The sequence below is a fragment of the Cervus elaphus genome, chromosome 3, assembly GCF_910594005.1.
Source record: "Cervus elaphus chromosome 3, mCerEla1.1, whole genome shotgun sequence".
Lineage (NCBI taxonomy): Eukaryota > Metazoa > Chordata > Mammalia > Artiodactyla > Cervidae > Cervus > Cervus elaphus.
The window spans coordinates 19606669-19632189 of record NC_057817.1 but is presented as its reverse complement, the minus strand read 5'-3'; the positions used below and the strand labels follow the sequence as shown (position 1 = coordinate 19632189).

General features: G+C 38.9%; 1 protein-coding gene and 1 non-coding gene across 4 annotated transcripts in view; both read left to right on the top strand.

Annotated features, from left to right (window-relative positions):
• Positions 1-25196, top strand: part of POC1B (POC1 centriolar protein B) — a 100606-nt gene extending 75410 nt beyond the window's left edge. For 2 of the 3 annotated variants that reach the window (XM_043880902.1, XM_043880895.1), the window contains 2 exons: positions 20093-20311; positions 24042-25196. In XM_043880902.1, coding sequence (XP_043736837.1) covers positions 20093-20311; positions 24042-24146 — 324 coding nt within the window. In that variant the 3' untranslated portion in view covers positions 24147-25196. Of the gene's footprint in view, positions 1-11358; positions 14428-20092; positions 20312-24041 lie in introns of those variants that run through there. The other variant, XM_043880908.1, reaches the window with a different exon arrangement.
• LOC122686229 lies at positions 7125-7227 on the top strand. The gene has a single exon (XR_006338664.1). It is a non-coding gene; the product is annotated as a U6 spliceosomal RNA (small nuclear RNA).
• Positions 25197-25521: the final 325 nt, after the last annotated feature.

Sequence of the window (25521 nt, the reverse complement as noted above, 5' to 3'; positions counted from 1 at the left end):
TGGATTTGATTCTGGAATGATGGAAAAAATTACTGTATAGAACATCATTATGACAGTTGACAAAAATTGAGTTTGGGCTTTCCCTCCTTGGCAGGACTTTGTAATTACTTTTCTCTTACTTCAGGGACCGTCTGAGGTCCTCAACCTCACCCTGTAACTTATTTTAATTTTTTAATTTTTTTTTAATCTTTTTTTAAGGCAGAGTATTCTTTGTGGCAAGAATTGTGTGTGCGTAAGGTTTCTTTGGTGTTACTGGTATTCTTTCTGGTGCATACGGATATAATTTCCTGTGTGGAATAGGTGATAATGTCAGTGTCCATCAGATTTGGTTACAGTGTGAATTTTATAAAGTGAATATCATTTTCCATTGACTTTTTTTTTTTTTAACTGAGCTATGTTTTCTTGGTAAATACTCTGTTCATTGGTCTGGAAATCTTATGAACAAGGCTCAAAAGCTTGCTCAAGCCTGTAATATTTGGGGTTTCTTTCCAGTGATTCGAGGCACTTGTCCAGCTGTGCACCTATTTGTAGAACCCAGACTGTCTCCTCCAACCTTCCTCTCTCTCTTGCCGCTATTATTGCTCAGATTAGGGATCCAGTCCCAAAGCTCACGGCTCCTTAGACTCAGTTCCCATCTCGTCTTGGGGAGTAATTATGTCCTGTTAGTGTTACCCCTTGTCCCCACAGGTGAAATGTTAAAAGACATCTCAGAAGTCACTTGGAAATTTCCTGTTTGACGCTACAGGTTCAGTACAATGAATCTGTGCCCTATTTTGCCCATTCTTTAAGGTTGATATTATGTGAAATAAATTCATGTTAAATGACATCTAGCATTAGACAAAGTACCAGAGTAAATGTTATTCTAAACTCAGAAAAATACATTTTAGGGATAATAATCGTTTAATGAAATTTCAGGATGAAAAACAATTGCTCATTTTAAGCATTCTTTTAAGATAAAGTGAAGACCGCTGTGTGCTTTGGAAAATCAGTTGAAACTTTTGAAGAATTTGACTAAGAAATTCAGTCTTCCAGATTTGTACTTTTAGAAAATTCTGTGTACTCTCTATAAAATTCAGTACACAATAAAATTACTGAAAAAAATTCAAGCTGTTAAAAACTATTTAAAAACTTCATTTTTTCTTTTTCAAGAAATAGTTTATATATATTATGTGATTTATAAATGCCATAAGGCTATAGCTGTTTTACATTTTGGCCACTCATCTATCAGAGAGTCACACCTTCTTCCTCCCAACTCAGGGGAAACAGCCTCTGTCTGACATACAATTAAATGACATGAAACATTTTAAGCAAATAATATGTTTTTAAAAAATCACCATTTTAAAAATTGAGTATACTGATAGGTTCATCAAACAGAATTGGAAAAAAAATTCTGTTTAAAGATAAATTATCTCTTCCCTGAAGTATACCTGAAGCATTTTATTTAAAGAGCAACAGTCTTTCCTAAGGTATTACATGATTAATATTTTAATCAAGCATTAAGGTCTTATTATTTCTGTTACTATGTGCAGTAACTATTTTTATGTACTTATTAGCTGAGAGAAATGACATTCCTGGGATTTATCTCAAACTGTGTTTTATTTGTTTATTTTTAGTTTTGCTTTGGCACTTTTTCCAGGCAGTTCTCTCGGCAACAGTGGCAATGCTTCTGGTTGCCATGCTTTATGCAATTAAACTCCTCCATTATATTCCACCTCAAAACTTATTTCATGTAAATGTTCTAGCTGTTGTATCCAGCTATTAACCTATATAATTTTTTTCTACAGTATTTTTAATCAAAATTATTTTCCTAAATGTAAAAAAAAATGAATTTTTTGAGAATCTAACAATGAATTTTGAATGGAAAAAATTCAGAAGGTACTGAAAGTTTTTGTCAGTGCAAAAGAGAGAGGAGGGAGATTTGGATCTGACCACATTAACCAGGATTTACTTTTTTTCCTCTGCTTCTTATATACCTAGCACAAGAAAATCTGGAGCACTAATAGACTGTGTATATGGAGGACATGGCCAACCAGCTTGTCAGAGTAGAAAAACCAGTACATATGGAATTACTCTTCTGCCATGGCTCTGCAGCCCCTAGATGAGTGAATCTTGGCAGGAATAGAAAATCTTACAGGCTACTAACCACAGATGAGCTGTATTTCTGTAGGAGCTGAGCTCAGTCTGGTGAACCTTGTGGTGTGTAGCATCCTGAAGGGAATGACTCAGCCTAAGTCAGGGGCTGGCTCAACAGACATTGTTCATTCATTTTTCAAAAAATGAATATGCCAGGAACTAAATAGGAATAGGGGGTGGAGGGGGAGGAGGATGGATGTAGGTTATGATGATGAGCCAAAGCTATCATGGAAAGTTACATGATACAGCAAAAGTAGGAATTGTGCATTTGATTGAGTCAGGAGTGTAAGTGAGGTAGGATCAGAGAAAGTTTCCCTGAAAAAGTTGTTGGAGCTGAGATATAAAGCCTTGCTATTCAAAATGTGGTCCATGGTTTATTTGATCATCACCTGGGAGCATCTTAGATCTATGCAGAGTCTTGGGTTCCATCCCAGGCCTATTGAGTCAGACTCTGCGTGTTACAATCCCCAGGTTACTTATGTGTACATTGAAATTTGAGAAGTGCTGGTCTAAAGCTTCAGTAAGAGTTGATGTGAGGACATTAAGGACTGCAGGCGTGTTCTAGGCTGAGGGTATTGTACATGCAGAGACTTTTGGGGACCTTGGTATGCTCTGGGGACTGAAAAGATGGCTGGAGCGAAGGGATGGGTAGGAGAATGTGGTGTCCAGGCAACCAAGAGAGGAGTGTTTCCAAGAAGATGGGAGTGTCAACATTGCTGAAAACTAAGAGAAGAATTTTTTAAATGATGAATTTAACAAAAGTCTTTGGTCACCTTTTGGAAAACGTTTTCAGTGGACTAATACAGGTGCAAGCCAGTATGAAGTGGGTTGAACAATGAGTAGAGGGGGCAGGGTGAGCAAAGAAACAGCTCACTACAGTTCAGTTCAGTTGCTCAGTCGTGGATAGGCTTCCCTGTCCATCACCAACTCCCAAAGCTTACTCAAACTCATGTCTATTGAGTCAGTGATGCCATCCAACCCTCTCATCCTCTGTCATCCCCTTCTCCTCCCACCTTCAGTCCTTCCCAGCATCAGGGTCTTTTCCAATGAGTAAGTACTTCACATCAGGTGGTCAAAGTACTGGAGTTTCAGCTTCAGCATCAGTCCTTCCAATGGATATTCAGGACTGATTTCCTTTAGCATGGACTAGTTGGATCTCCTTGCTGTCCAAGGGACTCTCAAGAGTCTTCTCCAACACCACAGTTCAAAACCATCAATTCTTTGGCACTCAGCTTTCTTTATAGTTCAACTCTCACATTCATACGTGACTACTGGAAAAACTATACCTTTGACTAGATGGACCTTTGTTGGCAAAGTAATGTCTCTGCTTTTTAATAAGCTGTTTAGGTTGGTCATAACTTTTCTTCCAAGGAGCAAGCGTCTTTTAATTTCATGGCTGCAGTCACCATCTGCAGTGATTTTGGAGCCCAAAAAAATAAAGTCTGTCACTGTTTCCATTGTTTCTCCATCTATTTCCCATGAAGTGATGGAACCAGATAACATGATCTTAGTTTTCTGAGTGTTCAAAAAACATTCAGAAAGAGACAACTAGAATATATTAATCTTTTATTCATTATATGTGCTGTGCATCTATTATATACCAAGCAATGAGAATACACAGATGAAAGACAGTCCAATAATAGTGATAAATACCTAAATTGCTATGGGAGTACATCAATAGAGTGGTTAAATAAGAAGTTTGTGTGTGTGCATGTGTGTAAGTGCTAGAAAATTAGAGTGTGTGTGCTCAGTTGTGCCTGACTTTATGAGGACCCATGGACTGTAGCCCACCAGTCTCTGTCCATGTGACTTCCCAGGCAAGAATACTGGAATGGGTTGCCATTTCCTTCTCTGGGGGTCTTCCTGACCCAGGGATCGAACCCATGTCTCCTGCATTGGCAGGTGGATTCTTTACCATTGATATACCAGAGAAGCCCAGAAAATGAGGGTGGGGGACAGAAAATCAGAGATAACTTCCCAGAAGGGGTTGAAATTTGAGCTGATTCTTTAAGGATTTGCCTGCCGTTGTGGAAAACACACAGTTCAGTGAGAAGGGTGAGAAGGCTTGAGAGGGGATGGCGAATTCAGGGAACCATGAACATTCCTGGTTGGCTGCAGGGAACAGTAGCCGACTCTTGGGGCTGAGGAATAGCAAGAGATGAGTCAGGAGAGAAAAGATGAGGGTGGATCATGAATGATCTTGAATGCCATTTGAAGGTATTTGGATTCACCCTAATAATTTTTGGCAGACCACTGAAAGATTTTAAGCAGGAGAGTGGCAAGAGCAAATTTGGGTTTTAGTATAGTTACTCTAGAGACATGATAAAGGAGAGGTTAGAGGGAAGTGAGACTGGAGGCATGAACATTAGGAGGCAAGTGCAATGGTGATCCAGATACAGGGTGGGAGGCGTTTGATCTCCAGCAGTAACATGGAGGGGAATAAAGAAGAGAAGACCGAGCCATGAGATCCTGAAGAGAAAGAGTTAAAATTCTGTTTACTGATTAGATGAGGAGGAGAGGGAGGAGTATAGAGCACTTCCCAAGTGTAAAGCTCCTAGGTAGATAATGGCAGTGAGAGCCAGGGCTTGGGTGTGGAGCATCCAGGCAGAAGTACAGATCTAAGAATCTTTAACTGAGTAAGATGTAAGGTCCCACGGGATGATCCCCAAACTGGGTCTCCGTACCAGATACGTTAACGATTTTGATAGATGATTGGCAGTAATCTCACCTCATTCATCCGAAGGAATCATTAGACAACTGTCTGAATAATGCTGATTATTTGGTAAATACTGTAACAGAAACATAAAGCAGATAAAGTGGGTTGCACTTAATGGCTATAAGTAGCAGTGTGCTCTAGTGGTGTCGTGGCTTCCTCTTTAAGAACTTCCTGCTTACTCCTCTGGGTATGTGTTTAATGCAAATAAATTTTCATGATTCTTAACCACTCTTTTTATAAAGTTACTGAATCTAGTTCATATTCTCTTTGACTCATGATGGCGTGAAAAATATTTTTGAACTTTATGATATATTTGAACATGAATTCTCCTGGACCATGTTCCCCGTGGTAATTTTTTTAAAATACAGTCATTTTCAAAATTAATGTTTTAAATTGAGGTATAGTTTATTTATGATACTGTGTTAGTTTCTGGTGTAGAGCAAAGTGATATATTTACATTTTTTTTTCAGTTTCTTTTCCCTTATAGGTTATTTAAAAATACTGAGTATAGTTCTCTGTACTGTACAGTAGGTCCTTCTTAGTTATCAAGTCATGGTTGTTATCCTTTGGTTTCTGAGTTTCTTCCACCAGCAAAATTAGAAGCAAAACACCCATACCTTTCTACACTATAAACATATAAAAATGTAGGAAAGAAAAATATAGTATGTTTATCAAACAGTAAAACATGGCATCTTCAGTTATTTATAATGAAGTGTTTGTTATTGATTTTCTACTTATAAGCTCTCTGTCCTAAATGCCAGAGACATAGGTTAGATCCCTGGGTCAGGAGGATCCCCTGGAGTAGGAAGTGTCAACCCGCTCCAATATTCTTGCCTGGAAAGTCCATGGACAGAAAAGCCTGGTGGGCTACAGTCCATGGGGTCACAAAGAATTGGACATGACTGAATGACTGAGCACGCACACATTTGTTTATTCAACTGCCACCAGCCCTTAAATAGCCTATTAATTAGAGAAACCAGACATAGGAGAATTTTTTAGACTTTGAATATAATGGATAGAAAATTATGTTTAATTCAACAGATTTTATTAATTATTTTATGCATGCCTTATACAGGCAGTACTCACCATATTGTCAAGTATCTAAAAGAAAACGAGGTATGACTTCTGTCTTCTAGAAAGGTGCAATTTAGATTTTGGTGGAATCAGGGGAGGACACAATATGATAATATTGATAATGATAGGTCATTGATTACAGACTATAGATTAAACTCTTTACCAGTATTCTCACAGCCACCTTATAATACATCCCAATAAAATTTCTTCATTTTACAGATGAGGAAACTAAGGCTTGAAGAGGCCAAGGAATTTGTCCAAGGTCACACAGTTAGCACACAGACAAGACTAAACCCGAGTCTGTGTGACTTGATGCCTCATTCATATAGTGCCATATTATATGTCAGCATGGGTAATTACACAGTATTACAAACAGCAGAAATGGAAGGAAAAATGACAACTGCCTTGAAGAAACAAAATTTGAATTTTTATAGAGATTTAAAACATGGACAAATTGCATCTATTTGGGGAAGATGAGGAATGACTTCCTTATTTTGCAAATGCAAATTAAAATCAACTAATATAAAGTGCACTGTGTATACCAAGATCACATAGAAAGCTTTCACTTTCTGTTTTTTGAATGATATAATGAATAATAAATAAAACAGTGGTTCTCAGTACCCAGCTGTGAATATACATTCCTGTTATAATCACAGTTGTCATTAATCATACTGTTCATAATGTTCACATTATGCTAGCTGGTGAGCAGAACCATAAATAAATATAATATTTGCCCTCTAAAAGATGTTCTATAAAGCTTGCCAGTTTTCTGAATGTAGCTTTGTTAAATGATTGGATGAATTCCTGCCTTAAAATTGCTTCTTTATAGTATTAAAACACAGTGAGGAAGCTAGTCTTATTCAAGTGAGCAAAGCATGAAACATGAGTTATTTTATGTGTACAATTAAAACATGACTTTTCACACACAGCTTACTTCTCCTGAACTTGGCACTTGAAGAGTTTTAAGGAATAGTAGAAAAGCTTGTAAAAAATGTCAAGGGATGGCATTATTTATTTCAGGGAGTCAGTAAGCCCAGGAAATAATTTTTCAGAAATTTATTCTAAATAATCCTTTTGATTCTGTGGTAATTTTACATTTCATAAAAACAATGAGGATAGTTATTTGAGGAGTACATTTGGCTTGTTGGTTTGGTTGGTCCTCTGTGTACATTACCATGATACTAAAGTGGTGGTGGTGTATTTGCTTTTGCAGCACATATACTGAAATTGAAAAGATACAGAAAATACTAGAGTGGCCTCCACAAGAGGATAACATGAATTTATTAAAGGTGTGCCATGTGTTTTGGAATATTTTATTTGTAGATAGGGAGGCTCAAGGTCATAAAGATGTTAGATTTCCCCAAATAAATCTACAAATTCAAGGTAATTCCAATAAACATCCCAGTAAGATTTTTAATGAAACCTAGAAAGTTGATTTCATGGCCTATATGGAAGAGCAAAGGGCCAAAAATACCCAGGGCAATTTTGAAGCTCTTTGAAGCTTGCGGACTCATTAAGCTCTAAGAATGAGCTTCCCTGGTGGCTCAGGTGGTCAAGAATCTGCCTGTGATACAAGAGACCCAGATTTGATCCCTGGGTCAGGAAGATTCACTTGTAGAAGGGAATGGCTACCCATTCCAGTATTCTTGTCTGGAGAAATTTTTGGACTGAGGAACCTAATGGGCTCCAGTCCACAGGGTTGCAAAGTCGGACACAACTGAGTGACACACACACACACACACACACACACACGGTGGAACCTAATGGGCTCCAGTCCACAGGGTTGCAAAGTCGGACACAACTGAGCGACACACACACACACACACACACACGGTGGAACCTAATGGGCTCCAGTCCACAGGGTTGCAAAGTCGGACACAACTGAGCGACTCACACACACACACACACACACACACACACACACACACGGTATTGTTACAGGGTGAGACAGAGTGCACAGTGGAGAACGTATAGACAGAACCACACAAATGTGGATGGTTGGTATATGAAAGGCCTGACTCTCTGGACCCATGAAGATGAGGTAGACACTAAATTGACTGTTCAATAAATGTTGCTGGGACAGCTAGCTATTTGGAAAAAAATAAAATTATGTTCTTACTTTTAACCACAAACAAAATTAATAGCAGATGGGTTAAAGCCTTAAGTGAGGAAAAACCATACCTCAAAACTTCTAAAAGAAAACAGGAATATATTTGTATTTTGGGTAGGCAAGGATTACTTAAGCAAAATATAAAATGTACAAATCATAAAAGAAAAAGTTTAATAAATTTGACTATGTTTAAAACAAAAACATCTGTAAAAAAAATATCCCATAAAATAAAAGTGAACCCAATCCACAGAGTACAGGATGTATTACACATATAAACAAAGTAATTACATCCATAATATACCAGGAGCACTTTTTTGTTTATCAAAGTATAGTTGAATTAAAATGCTGTGTTAATTACTGCTGTATAGCAAAGTGATTCAGTTATAAAGTCCATTCTCTCTGTCCCTAATTCTGTTTCTGTTTCATAGGTAGGTTCGTTTGTGTCATATTTCAGATTCCACATGTAAGTGATATCATGGTATTTGTCTTTCTCTTTCTGACTTACTTAGTATGATATTCTTTCATCACATCCATATTGCTGCCAATGGCATTGTTTCATTCTCTTTTATAACTGAATAGTATTGTGTACAGGTACCACATCTTCTTTATCCATTCATCTGTGAAAGGACATTTAGGTTGTTTCTGTGTCTTAGCTGTTGTGAATCCTGCTGCTGTGAACATAAATGTGCACGTATCTTTTTGAATTATAGCAGTTTTGTCTGGATATATGCCCAGGAGTGGGATTGCTATGTCACATGGTAATTCTATTTTTTTTTTTTTTTAATGATGGCCATTCTGATCAGCGTGAAGTAGTACCTCACTGTAGTTCTGATTTGGACTTCTCTACATGAGGCACTCTTAAATATTAATTAGAAAAAAGAGAAGTAGGCCAACTAAAAAGTGGACAGAAGACTTAAATAGGCAATTTGCAGAAGAATGATCTCTATACACGTAAAATATGCTCAAGTCACCAATAATCGAAGAAATGCACAATAAAATTAAAACCTTGAGAAATCATTTCCTGTCCATTACTTTGTTAAAATTTAAAATGTCTATCAAATACTTTTGACTTTACAGAAAAAGGGGAGATTTTCTTCTGCTCAGGAAAGAGTAGGTTGATCCCACCATTTGGGAGAATATCTGGTAAAACTATGACTGTAGAGAAACTCACCTTCCTGTGTACCGGACACATATGTAAGAGTGCTTACTATGGAATTCAGTGCTAGTTACCAGTACAAAGGATACATAAACTACGGTATAATCCATCAGTGGAATGCTATTCGGCAGTGAAAATAAGTGAAGCAGACTTATCTGTAGCAAATCCCACGGTGAACAGCAACTACTAAAGAGACCTAATATAATACTATTTTATGTGAAGCTTGAGTATATGCAAAAGCAATACTGCTATTTAGGGATGTCAGCTTGTGTGATCAAAGTAAAGGCACATAGCTTGGGGTGACAGACACCATACTCAAGATGGTGGCATCCTTTAAGAGGGAGAGGTAGAGTATACTTTATTTCTTAGGTGGGGGAGAGGGTTGCTTTATTATTCCTATACCTTTTCACTGAATTTTTTAGCAAGTTTATTACAATTGATTTACAATGTTATGTTAATTTGTGCTATACATCATAGTGATTCAGTTATACATATATATACATTCCTTTTGCTATTGGTTTCTGATATGGTTTATCATAGGACACTGAATATAGTTGCCTGTGGTATTAAGTAGGAGCTTGTTTATCCATTCCATATATGAGTATGTTTCTGCTGATCCCAAACTCCTGAGCAATTCCTCCCCTACCTTCTCAATGTTTGTGGTGAGTCTGTTTCACAGATAAGTTCATTTATGTCATATTTCAGATTCCACATATAAGTGATATCATGGTATTTGTCTTTCTCTTTCTGACTTAACTTCACTTGGTATTTTCATTGAATTTTAAGAGCAAAATTGGAACTTAAAAACATCAGTTATTATGAGATGAAAAGAGGATTCCAGATTCATTCAGAAATGTTAGTGTTGCAGTGAGGTTGCGTCTCTTATTCATGCCTATATTAATTTCACTGGATGGTTGATGTGCATTCAGAGAAGGGGTAGCTTTCTGAAAGATGAACAGATGGGTTTTGTTTTTTTTTTGAGACATGATGTGGGTGAAACTAAACCAAATGTGGTCTTCCAAATCAAACTTCAGTTTTTGCAAGATGTGATCCTTACTTAAATGTAAAACATCTTTTAAAGCAGTACATCATTGTACAATATAAGCTACTACCTGCCTCAGAATTTAGATGTGCGCGCGCGCACACACACACACACACACACACACACACACACACACACACACACACCTTTTTTGAACAGAGTGAGGTATCGCTATAAATAATGGTTGATTTCTACCCTAGTCATTTCAGCAGTTTGCATTAAATGTTCTTGTTGATTCTACAGGAAAGAGATAATAAAAATGAATCCCTTAGTCTGTAGGCCTTTCGGGTATAACAGCAGGATTTACAAGAGATGTAATAACTACGCTTTTTCTCTTTAGAATTTACAGAAAGTTTTATTGGTTTTATATTCATCTAGGATACTGGGAATAGCATTTTTAGTTTTATATTAGCTTAGAAGAGAGAGCACTAATTCTAGTTCATGGACTACCAGTGCTCTTTCTCCATCTCCCCTAGATAATTCTGGGTAGTGCTTTATCATTAATTAAGATTTATCTGATAGTGCACAATTGGAGACTCGGCACAGGGCATTTGAAGACAAATATTCCTTTAAGGGATTCATAGCTTATGTTTGGCTAATCATGAAACATGGAAGGATACTTTTGCACAGATTTATTTGTCCTAGCTCTATCCCACCTATTCATGGCTTCAAAATTAATAAGCTTCTCTGGAGATGATAGTAAAGATTAAAATAAAGACAGACAGGTTTATGGCCTTGGCTGTCATTTCCAAGGGCACTGAATTAATCATTCAGATATTCTAGTTGATAGCTGCATTGAGGCAGGGGTGTTTTTCAAGTCTTCTGACAAAAATGAAATTTTCAATTTGGTTTGAAGAGAGAAATCAAAGCCCTCAGTAAAACGTTATCCCCAAAGCTTCTTTTTTCTCTCTCTGAGAAAAAAAGATGTATGATTTTTCCCAAGGGATAAACAGAAGGCTTTCTCAGCTCAGCAAATTTAGTCTGGGAGACACAAATTTCGCATGACATTCTCCGATTCTATCCTAGAAATATTTTTAAATCAATCCGACTGGATCAGATAAGTAGGTTCTTACAAGGATGTACAATACACTGTGCGGATATAAGATGGATGTGGTTTTCTCTTTCAGGACGAACAGCCTTTTCTTCCTGAGAGTGCTAGAAACTGAGAATGAACCCTGCCTGTGTCGTGGCCCCGTGACAAGCCCGCACGGGTGACTCCATAGCTCTGTGTTCTGCCTCTGATTAATCCATGCGCACCTTGGTTAACATGGCTTTTGATCTCAAGGCAAGAACCAAAGACAGAGCAACACTCTGACTCACTTCTGAAATGCATCCGTCCTCTCCTGGTCAGGATTCTCAGATGAACTCAGTAACCGTCTGAATCCTTTGTGTTGATGGTAAACTCAGTGTAAAGCCTCCCACTCACTGGCCACCACTTCCTCTAGCCCTGCAGTTTTGATAACTCATCAGCCCCAGGAGGAACGCCAATCCACCGAGCCTCTGCCTTTTCATTGCTCACATTCTGTGTCTGTGTGCACGTCTCTTCTTAATGGGCTTAGATTCTATAGTCATCATCCTAGCCATGCCCTTGCCCCCTTTCTCTCTCCATTGTAGTCACCCCAAAAACTTCAGCCTGGTTAAATTTTGCTGCCAACTCTGTACACCCAAGCAACTGAACTTGACTAGCCAGCCATGCTGACTGACTTCCCCTTAAATTTATTCATACAAAACTCCAGGAGCACTCAGTACTGCCTAGCAATCCATTTACTAAGTAGTTCCCTCCTCTCTGTCCTGTGACATCAGCGCTTTCTTTCTGTTTGATCTTATTCATCAGCACACGTTTTGTAATGTAGTTCTCATCTTTCACAAGGAAAACTTCATTTGACCCCTCATCTGTTTCCAACTCCTGTCGCATTGCTCTGCTCTCCTTTTTGGCAAAACTCCTGAAAAGAAAGGCATACATTCAGTCTTCCTGTTTTCATTTTCCTTTTTTTCACTCTTCTGAATTCACTCCAGTTCAGCTTTTGCCGCACCATTCCACTCTTGTCCAGGTTCCAGTGATTCAGCCACATCAGTTTTTCTACAGGACTTGGTCTTGGTGACCACTCCCTTCTCCTTACTTGGCTTCTAGTCCAGTACCTCTCCTTCCACATGAGCCGCTAGTCATCTTTCCTGCTCCTTTCTTCCTGCCTTATAAAGTCTTCGCAGTTATTCTGTTTGGTTCCTAGACTCATAGCTATAAAGAGTTACATGCCTCACACCCCAACTCCAAGGGAACAGAAGCTTCTGCAAGTGGTACCCTTCCAGGTACCCTGCCTTAGGTACCTCTTCACCTGGCTGTTCATTTGTGTCCATTGTGAAAACTGGTCAATACATGTATGTTCTATGCTGTGTGCTAAGCCACCTCAGTTGTGCCCAACTCTTTGCAACCCCATTGACTGTAGCCTGCCAGTCTCCTCTGTCCATGGGATTTCCCAGGCAAGAATACTGGAGTGGGTTGCTGTTCCTTTCTCCAGGGAATCTTCCTGACCCAGGGATCAAATCTGGGTCTCCTGTATTGTAGGCAGATTCTTTGTGACTAGCACCGCCCGGGAAGCTTATATATATTCTGATAATTCCCAAATTTATATGTTTAGCCCCAGCCTCTCCACAGAAATCTAGATTCATGTATTTCCAGTTATATCCATGACTTTTCCCTTTGAAAATCACCTAAGCATCTCAAACTTAACAAGCCCAAAATTTATTCTCTACCTTCCTTCACATTAAAAAATGCATCATCAGTGGAGCTAAATCATAATGTAACACCTTACCCAGCTTTATTTTTCTTTATAACCCTTGTTACTACCTGAGATTACATCACATATCTGTATATTTACTGGAATATAACCCCATGTCAACAGGATCTCTTTTGTTTATTCACTTCTTGTATTAGGCAGAGTAATGGTCCAAAAAGATGTCCATGTCCTCATCCCCAGCATCTGTGAATATGTTTCTTTACATGGCAAAGGTGCTTCCCAGGTGGCACTAATGGTAAAGAACTTGCCTGCCAATTCAAGAGACAGAAGAGACTCCAGTTCGATCACTGGGTAGGGATGATCCCCTGGAGGAGGGCATGGCAACCACTCCAGTATTCTTGTGTGGAGAACCCCATGGACAGAGGAACCTGGCGGCCTATGGTCCATGGAGTTGCTAAGAGTCAGACACAGCTGAAGCCACTGAGCATGCAAGCATGCATGCACATGGCAAAGGGGCTTTGAAAATATGATCAAGTTAAGGATCTTGGTATGGGGAGATTACTCTAGGTTATGGGCTGGTGCAATCACAGCGGTCCTTAGAGGGCATCGAGGGAAGCAAGGGAAGCAGAGAAGTAGAGATCAGAGTGATGGAGCCTAGAGCTACAAATGTCAGCCTCCTCAAGGAGCTGGAAAAGGCAAGGATAGACTCCCCCCAGGACCACCAGAAGGAACTCTGTGGGGAACTCTGCTGACACCTTGACTTTAGCCCCATAAAATCTATCTGGACCTTCAGAACTTTAAGAGAGTAAATCTGTGTTGTTTTAAGCCACTAAACTTGTGGGTAATTTGTTAAGTCATGGTAGGAAACTAATATACTCCTATATCTCTGGCATCTAAAATTTTCCAGACCCATAAGTGCTAAAATAAAACAATCTTGTTTGAATAAATGGTATATCTTCATTGTTTCAGATACCATATAAAGATAATTGGAGTTTCTAATCTTGATTCTGAATGTTCTCATTGAAAATAAATGATCCATTCTTTCTTTGAGTCTTTGCTTTTATTTTTGTCCAGGCAAAAGATATTTTTTGTTATCCTAGTCTATTTCAGGCAGGCATTTTATAAGAGAGAGAGTAGTATGCATGTAGTGACTTAAAAACTCTCAGAATGTCAGGAATGGAAAGGACTTTTAAAGGGCATTCAGTTTGAATTTCCTGATCTGATGTTTGTGTGTTTCTCACAATATTCCTGACAAGTGGCCATCCCAAGTCTATTTTAGAACCTTCAATGATGGGAAACTCACTTTAACTGCAGGGGTCAAGACCACTTTTGGATAGACTGTTCTCACTTTGTTTTATTTTCTACTTTATAGAATTAAAGCAAAACTAGAAATGTTAATTATAAGCCCAAACTGACTTATTTTAGGGCTTCCCAGGTGGCACAGGGGAAAAGAATCTGCCTGCCATGGGGGAGACTTGGGTTCGATCCCTGGGTTGGGAAGATCCCCTGGAGAAGGGAAAGGCTACCCACTCCAGTATTCTGGCCTAGAGAATTCCATGGACTGTATAGCCCATGGGGTTACAAAGAGTCGGACATGACTGAGCTACTTTCAGTTTCACTTGACATGTGAAGTGCCTCCTTTGGTGTTCATGCTTGTCAGAAAATCCTTATGCTATTTCACCAGAAACCATCAGATATATACTTTTAGGGGATAAAAATCAAGAAGTGATTTTCAGGTAAGTGATAAATGCTTATATTGCTCCCTCATTGTGCCTTTGTGTGTACGTGTGTGTGTGCTCATGTCCGACTCCTTATGACCCCATGAACTGTAGCCCACCAAGCTCCTGTGTCCATGGAATTTTCCAGGCAAGAATACTGGAGTGGGTTGCTGTTTCCTTCTCCAGCAGATCTTCCAGACCCAGGGATCAAACCCACATCTCTTGTATCTCCTGCACTGGCAGGTGGATTCTTGACCAACTGTGTCACCTGGGAAGAGACCGCACCTTTAGGAGGCATTTAAGACTAATTTTTAGCAGAGAGTGGTATTATCTTAAGTTTATATTTCTCTCCAAGTACTGTCAAATTATCAATATTTACATTTTGTTGATGGCTCATCAGATGCAGGACAGTCAGCTGAATTTAGTTTAACAAATGTTGAGCCCAGTCTGTGTCCCTTACTCTATGCTAGGCACCTTAGGAAGAAAAATGACCAAGTTATGGCTCCTACCCTCAAGACAGTAACCTAGAACAAGAAGTGATAAGTGCTCTACTGATGGCACAAAGACTTATGAGAGTATATGGTGTTAGAAATGTTCTAATTTCATTCTTTTACATGTAGCTATCTAGTTTCCCCAGCACCACTTATTGAAGAGACTGTCTTTTCTCCATTGTATATTCTTGCATCCTTTGTCATAGATTAATTGACCATAGGTTATAAGTTTATTTATGGGCATCTATCCTGTTCCATTGATCTATATTTCTGTTTCTGTGCCAGTACCATACTGTCTTGACTACTGTAGCTTTGTAGTAGAATATGAAGTCAGGGAACCTGATTCCTCCAGCTCCATTTTTCTTTCCCCAGATTGCTTTGGCTATTCAGAGTCTTATGTGTTTCCATACAAATTAAAAAAATTTTTTTTGCTCTAGTTCTGTGAAAAATGCTATTGGTAGTTTCTTAGGGATTATATTAAATCTATAGATTCCTTTGGGTAGTATGACCATTTTAACAATATTGATTCTTCTAGTCCAAGAACATAAGATATCTTTCCATCTGTTTTTGTCATCTTCAATTTCTTTTATCAGCATCCTAAAGTTTTTGGAGTACGGTACAGGTCTTTTGCCTCATTCAGTTCAGTTCAGATGCTCAGTCGTGTCCGACTCTTTGCGACCCCATGAATCGCAGCACGCCAGGCCTCCCTGTCCATCACCAACTCCCAGAGTTTACCCAAACCCATGTCCATTGAGTCGGTGATGCCATCCAGCCATCTCATCCTCTGTCATCCCCTTCTTCTTCTGCCCCCAATCCTTCCCAGCATTAGGGTCTTTTCCAGTGAGTCAGCTCTTCCCATGAGGTGGCCAAAGTATTGGAGTTTCAGCTTCAGCATCAGTCCTTCCAATGAACACCCAGGACTGATCTCCTTTAGGATGGCCTGGTTGGATCTCCTTGCAGTCCAAGGGACTCTCAAGAGTCGTCTCCAACACCACAGTTCAAAAGCATCAATTTTTCAGTGTTCAGCTTTCTTCACCGTTCAACTCTCACATCCATACATGACTACTGGAAAAACCATAGCCTTGACTAGACAGACCTTTGTTGGCAAAGTAATGTCTCTGCTTTTTAATATGCTATCTAGGTTGGTCGTAACTTTCCTTCCAAGGAGTAAGCGTCTTTTAATTTCATGGCTACAATCACCATCTGCAGTGATTTTGGAGCCCAGAAAAATAAAGTCTGACACTGTTTCCCCATCTATTTCCCATGAAGTGATGGGACCAGATGCCATGATCCTAGTTTTCTGAATGTTGAGCTTTAAGACAATGTTTTCACTCTCCTTCACTTTCATCAAGAGACTTTTTAGTTCCTATTCACTTTCTGCCATAAGGGTGGTGTCGTCTGCATATCTGAGGTTACTGATATTCCTCCCGGCAATCTTGATTCCAGCTTGTGCTTCTTCCAGCCCAGCGTTTCTCATGATGTACTCTGCATATAAGTTAAATAAGCAGGGTGACAGTATACAGCCTTGACGTACTCCTTTTCCTATTTGCCTCATTAGGTAGGTTTATTCTTAGGTATTTTATTCTTTTTGAAGTAATGGTAAGTGGGATTGTTTCCTTAAGTTCTCTTTCTGATCTTTCCTTTTAGTGTATAGAAAGGGAAGAGATATCTGTATGTTAAGTTTTTATCCTGAAACGTTACCAAATTCACTGATGAACTCTAGTAGGTTTCTGGTAGCATCTTTAGGATTTTATAGAATCATGTTGGGCTTCCCTGGTGGTTCAGACAGTAAAGAATCTTCCTGCAATGCAGCAGACCGGGTTCAATCCCTGGATTGAGAAGATCCCCTGGAGAAGGGAATGGCTACCCACTCCAGTATTCTTGCCTGGAGAATCCCACGGATAAAGGAGCCTGGTGGGCTACAGCCCACGGGGTCGCAGAGTCAGACATGACTGAGTGACTAACACTTCACACACAGTATCATGTCACCTGCAAACTGTGACTGTTTTATTTCTTTTTGAATTTAGATTCCTTCTATTTCTTTTTCTCCCTGATTGGCATGGCTAGATCTTCTAAAACTATGTTGAATAAAAGTGGCAAGAGTGGACATCTTCATCTTGTTCTTGATTTTAGAGGAAATGCTTTCAGGTTTTCACCATTGAGTATGATGTCAGTTGTGGGTTTGTCATATATGGCCTTTATTATGTTGAGGTAGGTTCCTTCTAGGCCCACATCCTGGAGAGTTTGTTTTTTTTTTTTTTAATCATAAATGGGTGTTGGATTTTGTCAAAAGCTTTTTCTACATCTATTGAGAGGATCATGTGGTTTTTATTCAATTTGTTAATGTAGTATATCACACTGATTGACTTGCAGACATGGAAAAGTCCTTGCATCCCTAGGATAAAGCTCACTTGATCATGGTATATGATCCTTTAAACCTATTGTTGGATTTGCATTGCTCTCATTTTGTTGAGAATTTTTGCATCTGTGTTCAGTGATATTGCCCTGTAATTTTCTTTATTTGTGGTATCTTAGTCTGGTTTTGCTTCCCTGGTGGCTCAGCTGCTAAAGAATCTGCCTGCAGTGAGGGAGACCTGGGTTCAATCACTGGGTTGGGAAAGTCCCCTGGAGAAGAGAACAGCTACCCACTCCAGTATTCTGGTCAGGAGAATTCCATGAGTTGAATAGTCCATGGGGTCGCAAAGAGTTGGACATGACTGAGCGACTTTCACTTCAACAATTTGTCTGGTTTTGGAATCAGGGTGATTGTGGCCTCATAGAATAAGTGTGGGAGTGTTTCTTCTTTTGCAGTTTTTTGGAATAGTTTCAGGAGGATAGATGTTTCCTGTTTTCCAAATATTTGATAGACTTTAGCTGTGAAGCCGTCTGGTCCTGGACTTTTGTTAGGATTTTTTAAAACCACAGTTTCACTTTCAGTACTTGTGATTTGTCTGTTCATACTTTCTATTTCTTCCTAATTCAGTCTTGGAAGATTGTACCTTTCTAAGAATTTGTCCATTTCTTCTAGGTTGTCCATTTTATTGGCATATAGTTGTTTGTAGTAGTCTCTTATGGTTCTTTGTATTTCTGTAGTGTCGATTGTATTTTTGTCAGTTTGATTAACATGTATTAGTCTTGGCGTGTTCCTCCTTGGGTTTATCTATTAATATATGGGACTTTCTGCACTTCCTGAATTTGTGTGCCTGTTTCCTTTCCCAAGTTAGTTAAATTTTCACCTATTATCTCTTCAAATATTTTCAGACCCTTTCTCTCTTCCTCTAGGACCCCTATAAGGGGAATGCTGGTGCATTTAATGTTGTTTTAGAGGTTCTGAGAGTGTCCTCATTTCTTTTCATTCTTTATTCTGTTCCATGACAGTGATTTCCACCCATCTGTCTTTCAGCTCACTTATTTGTTCTTCTGCTTCATTTATTGTGCTATTGATTCCTTGTAGTGTATTTTTCATTTCAGTTATAGTCCAGCTGTTTGTTGTTTATATTTTCTAGCTCTTTATATTTTCTTGTATCTTCTTGGTCAGTGCCCCCATTCTTTTTCTGATATCATGGATCATCTTTACTATCATTATTCTGAGTTCTTTCTTCAGTAGATTGCCTATCTCCACTCTGTGTAATTGTTCTTCCGAGGTTTTATCTTGTTCCTTCATCTGGAACATATTTCTCTGTCATCTTACTTTGTCTAACTTTCTGTGGTTGCAGTTTCTGTTTCACAGACTGAAGGATTGTAGTTCCTCTTGCTTCTGGTGTCTGCCTCCTGCTGGATGTGTCTGGTCTAAGAGGTTTGTGCAGGTTTCCCAGTGGGAGGGCTGTGTCAAGGTGTGTGTTTAGAGGCGGCTGTACATTCAGGACAACTTTAGGCAGCGTGCCTACTGATGGATGGGGCGCCCACCGTTTGGGAGGTGTTCCCGAGGTGTTCCCACCTTGTTGGTTGGTTGTCATGAGGTGTTCCAGCACTGGAGCCTGTTGGCTGTTGGGTGGGGCCCTGTCTCAGTGCGAAAATGGCAACCTCAAGGAGAGCTCCTGTCAGTGAATATTCCCCAGTATCTCTGCCATTGGTGTCCTTGACGCTACAGTGAGCTGCAGCCCCACCTTCCCAGAAGACCCTCTGAGACCCTTAGGCAGGCCTGGCCCAGGCTCCTGTGGAGTTACTACCTCACCCTGGCTTGCAGTGCATCTGAAATCTTCTGTGTGCCCTCCAAGAGTGGGGTCCTGTGGAGCTCCTGTTCTCAAGCTCTTCAAAGTCGGAGGCTCTGGGGGCTCCTCCTGATGCCAGACCCCCAGGTTCAGGAACCTCAAGTGAGGCTCAGAATGCTCCCTCCTGTGGGAATACCTCTGTGGTTTAATTATTTAATTATTACCCACCCAGTGGTTACAGGACTTGATTATATTGGGAAAGCACCCCCTCCTACCATCTTGCTGTGTTTTCTTTTTCATCTTTGAGTGTAGAATATCTTTTTTGATAGGTTTCAGTCTTTTTTGTCAATGGTTCTTCAGCAGTTGGTTGTAATTTTGGTGTTTCACGAGAGGACTCAAGCCCAAGTCCTTCTCGTCTACCATCTTGTCTCCTCCCCAGAGAAACAAAATAATAGTCATCTCAATGGATGTGACTTTTTAAAATCAAGAATTAGACAGCACTTAACAACCTGTTTAAATGTATAACACCTCATCCTTCAGACAGATACAACATACAAACTATATTTCACTGAAAAAAAATCAAGGAAAATTGTGAATTTCCGCCATTCCCTTTTTTAGCCTTTTTTTCCTCTTGTAATTGTAATTTGCAGTAGTTGAAGATGAAAATTAAATGAAAGTTGGGCTTTTAAAAGAGAAATATTGAAACTATATATAATTTTAAAGTTTAGAAAATATAACTCTTCCCATCTTTTCTATGGTGTCAAAGACAACAGAAACCACTGTTAGAACTCTACCAGACAAGGGTGAAGAGATCTGCGGATATTTCTTGAATCCTTCTTTAATGTCATCAGAATGTTCACCTACAATCTTGAAAAAGAAAACAGAAGACATAAGCGACCTCCCTTCTGAGAGTCAAAGAAGCATACCGCTTGCTGTAACCGACGCGTTAGAGCACATTATGGAACAGCTCAATGTTTTGACACAGGTGGGTTGGCATGTTTCACGCTTAGAGGTAAGATGTACAAAATCCTGGTTACAGCAGGCTGCAGAACTAGCAGAGCAGGGGGGATACTTTCCTTCTTAGAAAGCTCAAAGGTGGTAGTTAACAGAGCAACACATGCTCTGCTGAGATGCTCTAGATCTTGTGGAGGCAAGGTCTGAGCCCATGCGCATGTAACCGTGTGCATACACACACTGTACTATATCTGGCATCTGAGGACCAGAAGGGAGGGGAGGAGACAGTGAAGAACCATTTTGGTACTTCATGCTATAAATTTGATTCTGGACAGTAATGTTTTGCCCTAAGAATTTTCCAATGCAGTGTATTCAGATTTGGATATCATCAAAGAAATATTTAAGGCCAAAAGAAAAAAATGTGTTGGGATTAATCATTTCAGTTAGAATGAAATATTGGCAATGCTTTTAGTTTTCACTCTGAGGATATTTCCCTCTGTCCAATGCATAACTTCCCTCATTCCAAAGCTTCTTATGGGACACTCTGTTCTGGAGATGAGGTTTTCGCATTCCCCTTTTAGAATATTACCCAGTCTTTTTTTTTTTTTTCCATTGATGCTAAATTTCAGTTTATTTTTTACTGCACAGGATGACTTTCAGCATTCATTTTTTTTTTTTTTTTACCAGACTGTATACATTCTTTTATTAACTTTCATTATATAGTCGTGCAGGTAGTGAATAATTAATTTTACAGTGAAAAGGAAAGACGTAATGGCTTAATCCCTTTTAATTACATTTAAGCAATTTTTTTAAATTTATTTTTTTTTATTGAAGGATAATTGCTTTAAAGAATGCCAGTTTACCTTTGAAAGAAGGAATACCATGAATCTTAATATACCAAATGTCTTCCAACTCTTGGTCAGGAAATTTAGATGTCATTTAATGGAAGCAGTTGTATTAAAATAGATACATCAAAGGCTGTCCTTCCAGCTCTCCTTGGTGTTTCTTTTGAATAAGTCTTATCATTCTTTGATAAACAGGATGAGGATACTAATATTTGTCAGAGCAGATGCCGTCCCAAGTTGTACAGAAAGAAGCTATGACGTGAACTAGAGATGTCAATTACTTTCCCAGAATAAATATTTCGAGTTGAAATAGCTCTTGTATAGAAGTTATCTAATTCTTGTTTTTAACCCTGGCTGTACATTATAATCGCCCAGGCAATTAAGAATCATTCAGATGTCCATTCTCATCTCCAGAGAATTCAAGGCCTTGGCATGGGTCTTTTAATGTTCCCTTCTGGGTTTAGAGCCAGTAATTAAAAATTTTACCCTTTAGATAACATCTCCGAACCTTGGAGTTAAGGGACATGGATATGGGTTGTGACAGGTTGTGAGAACAAGTCTTGTGAGACCTTGGAGTCATAAGATTTGTTCAGTGAAAATCATAGGGAAATCACCAATTTTTGCTTTGCAGTATTGTGCTGGAGGTGACTTTGTGTTTAGACGTCTCTAGCCTTTAAAAGGCAGTTTTTCTCTCAACCTCCTTTAGTTTTGATGGGCCTGTTTCCCAGGGCCCTGGCTCCTCACTTGCGCTGTCACATTGAGTGGCAGGTCCTCTTGAGGGTCTTTCCATCTCTGCTCTGTCAGCTTCATGACCCATTTCACCTTTTCCCCCAGTTCAGGGTTAAATGGACCACTTTAAACTTTATTGAAAGTCTCTACTTTTTTAACTTTGAAGGACTGACTACCCTTCAAATACGAAAGAAGTGAAAAGCAGGCACAGTGCACTTGGAAAATGGGAACAGTGTGAATCTGTGGGCGAACAGCAAGTGAAATAAACACATTCTGATTCACTTCAATTACAGATGACTGAATATCTCCTAACCCTGTGACAATGTTTATAATTCAGTACAGATTGTATTGGGTTGGCCAAAATGTTCAGGCTTTTCTGTAAGTTGTAAGATGTTACAGAAAAACTCAAGCATTTGGGCCAACCCAACAATATCGCTTTCTCATAATTTTTCAGACAGTAGGAAACTGGAGTTAACCAGTGTTATAGGTGTTGATAATATACGTATCAAAAGCTTTTGCTTTTTGCATTGTGATTATGTAAATATCAGGCAAAATGCTTGGAGCATAGTAGGCACCCAAGAAATATTAGAAAGTATTATGAGCATTGCTGTTAATTTTGATCATATTAACTGCAGTATTGTGCTGGAGGTGACTTTGTGTTTATCAGACATCTCTTGCCTCTAAAAGGCAGTTTTTCTCTCAACCTCATGCCAGCTTTAGTTTTGATTGGCCTGTTTCCCAGGCCAATCATAATGAGTCATGATCTATAGTATGGAATATGAGAGAAAAAAAACTATTAGATAATAGGGAAAAAAACCCAAAAAGAACAACTGATTACTGTCAGAAACTGATAGGGAATCAATTCATTATCTTGAAACTTGTTGACTAAAGTAACCATGCATTTATGCTGCTTTTCCTGTATGAACTGTACTTTCAGGTAACCAAATAATATATGGAAGTGTATTTTATAAATCATCCCAACTAATAAATGGAAATAGAATGTCATTGCCCTCTAAAGAAAGAATAGATTTACCGAGGGATCTAGCCTGAGTCTTACCAAGCCTTTGAATCCCGTTTCCAGTTTATATAAAATACAGAGAGTAAAAGAACAGATTTAACTGTACCTGTACCTGAAGCACACAGTCCCTAAAATCCAGTCTGGGAGGGAATCTACAGGTCAGATGGCCTGAGCCTGTAAACAGACAAATTATAAAGAAAATAAAGCAAGGAAGTGGGGAATCTGCAGATGAAATGGGTAAGATAAAGCTTTAGTTTCTAGGGATGCATATTTGAAAGGTAAAACCATAAAAACACGCAGATTATTATTATAGTGGTCAGGATAGTGGCTGTTACAGGGGAAGGTGCATGCAAGGCACTAGTTCTTGACCTGGTGCAGGTCACAAGGGTGTTTTTCTCATGAGAATTCATTGACACTTTTTAGTGTGCAATTTCCTGAATCTAGTTTATAGTGAAGTTAAAAAAAAAAGACTGAAGTGATTGATAATCACAATTTAAAAGTAGTTGTGTGTGTGTGTTTAGTCATGTACTCACTTACTGGCTGAAGGAGTTAGAATAGCTAAGATTCATAAAGTCCTGTTGTGCCAGGCACTAGCTTAAGCATTTTACATGCCTTATTTCATTCAGTCTTCCTACCAACCCTATGAGGTGCTGTTGTCATCTTCTGGGTGCAGAAATGAGTGGCAGTCATTATATTTTCAAAGTAAGCTAGGTATCCAGCTATCTAGGGTAATATAGATACGGCCCATCATGGATTGATTGTGGCTGAATGACCAGTGATGCCATTTAAGTAGTAGTGGGGCATGTGGCATTCCGTCCCACCTCCCCTATTCCACATTACCTGGGACACTATATAACATGCCTCATGTGGTCTCTTCTCTGGCATTGATGCTTTAAAAGACCAGACTTTAGAATTGTCCACAGAGGCTTGATCATTTACTCCTTTGTCCTTAAATGCTTCCTCTTTTTCCCCTTCCTCAAACGGCCTGGCCGTGCTTTGCCCTGTGGTGGGGTGCAGAAACGGAGCAAGTTCTGGAGCTCATTTCTGAGCCAACCTCTTGGCAAAAGGATAGGCATTACAGTTCTGAAAAAGATCAGTGCAGAGATTATCACCATCATCCTCACCACCAGATCACCAGGCACTGATGACTTTGTCCTCCTTTTTTGCAGACTGTTTCAATTTTGGAGCAGCGACTGACTTTGACAGAGGATAAGCTGAAAGACTGCCTGGAAAATCAGCAAAAGCTTTTCAATGCGATCCAACAGAAAATTTGAGCAGAAAAATATGAGCAGAGGCATGAGAAATAAACACATGTACATATACTCAGGAAGGTAGTACCAGATGCTTCATGCAGTGCAACCATGTGCTAATTGTCATGGTGTTTCTTAAAAGGGTGAGCAACAGAACGAAAGGCAGAAAAGGCATAATTAAGGACCAGTTTAAACATACCAGTGTCTAGGACTAATTCAAATCATCACTATTTATGGTTCCAGTAATAAAGTGATAAGCATTCAAGTGGCTCTATATTCCCCCCCCCCATATTATTTTTTAAATGTCAGTTTTCATTAATAGTTAAATCCTGCCAGGAAAATAACCAAATCTATGGATTTCATTGTTATTTCAGATTGACCATATTCAGGCAATTCCTTCAACAATTAGTGTACTTCTTTAGTGAACAGTACCCTTAGGGTGAAATAATTCACTTACCTCTAAAATGGCATTTTATGTGCAGAGAATGAATTAATGATCTGACTTGTATTTCTCAGTTAAAAAAATTTACACTTTCTTACCTATGCCATTTGATGAAAAGATGATCTCACAAACTGTCAAACCACAGAATTTCCAAGGCAAGAATACACTTATTTTAATTACCAATAGCACACACAGGATATATGGCAGGGATTTTGATTTAATTTATGGCATACATTGCTTATTCTTTGACCAACCTGGAAGAAAATGAAGAGTTAGAAATATGTGAAGTACACGTATCTTCTTCTGTAGATGAAGGCACTGAATGTTTTCAGTTATATCCAAACCTGTGATATCAGTTTATGAAGATTAAATTAGTGCAGAATCCTCAAAACCCAGAACCATGCAACAGCAACACTTAAAAATATACACACGTGTGTTCACATGCTTCAGGAATATTTAGGGTGATTTTGGTACCTGGATATAAGGACTTTAAAAGAACATTTATTTGCATCATTGTCTACCTCCTTCTTTTAATTGTGATTTGAAACAAAATGAAAATGAGTAAAACATTCTAAATGATCTTGGTTATAATTTAAGGATTTTATCTTAAACAAAATAAGAGATTAAGTTGGGAAAAAATGAATTTAGCTTGCATTTCTGTTAACCTATATCAAAACCAGAAGGTGGGAGAAGACAGTCCACATTTATGATGCCTGCAGGCATACCGTGGGGAAAATACTATGTTTTGGAAAAGAAAAATGTCCTATTTCCGTACGGGTCTATATTGAGAAATTTCTCAAAGTGATTTCAATTGTATTTATGAGGTGGTTTTGTTTTATCATCTCGTGTGTTTTAAGTGCCTTTTTTATACAATACTAAGTAGGAACTTGTAGACCATTTCAAGAGTTTGTAAGACTAAGTGGCATTGTATTTTTTATAACCTCATTGAGAAGACTA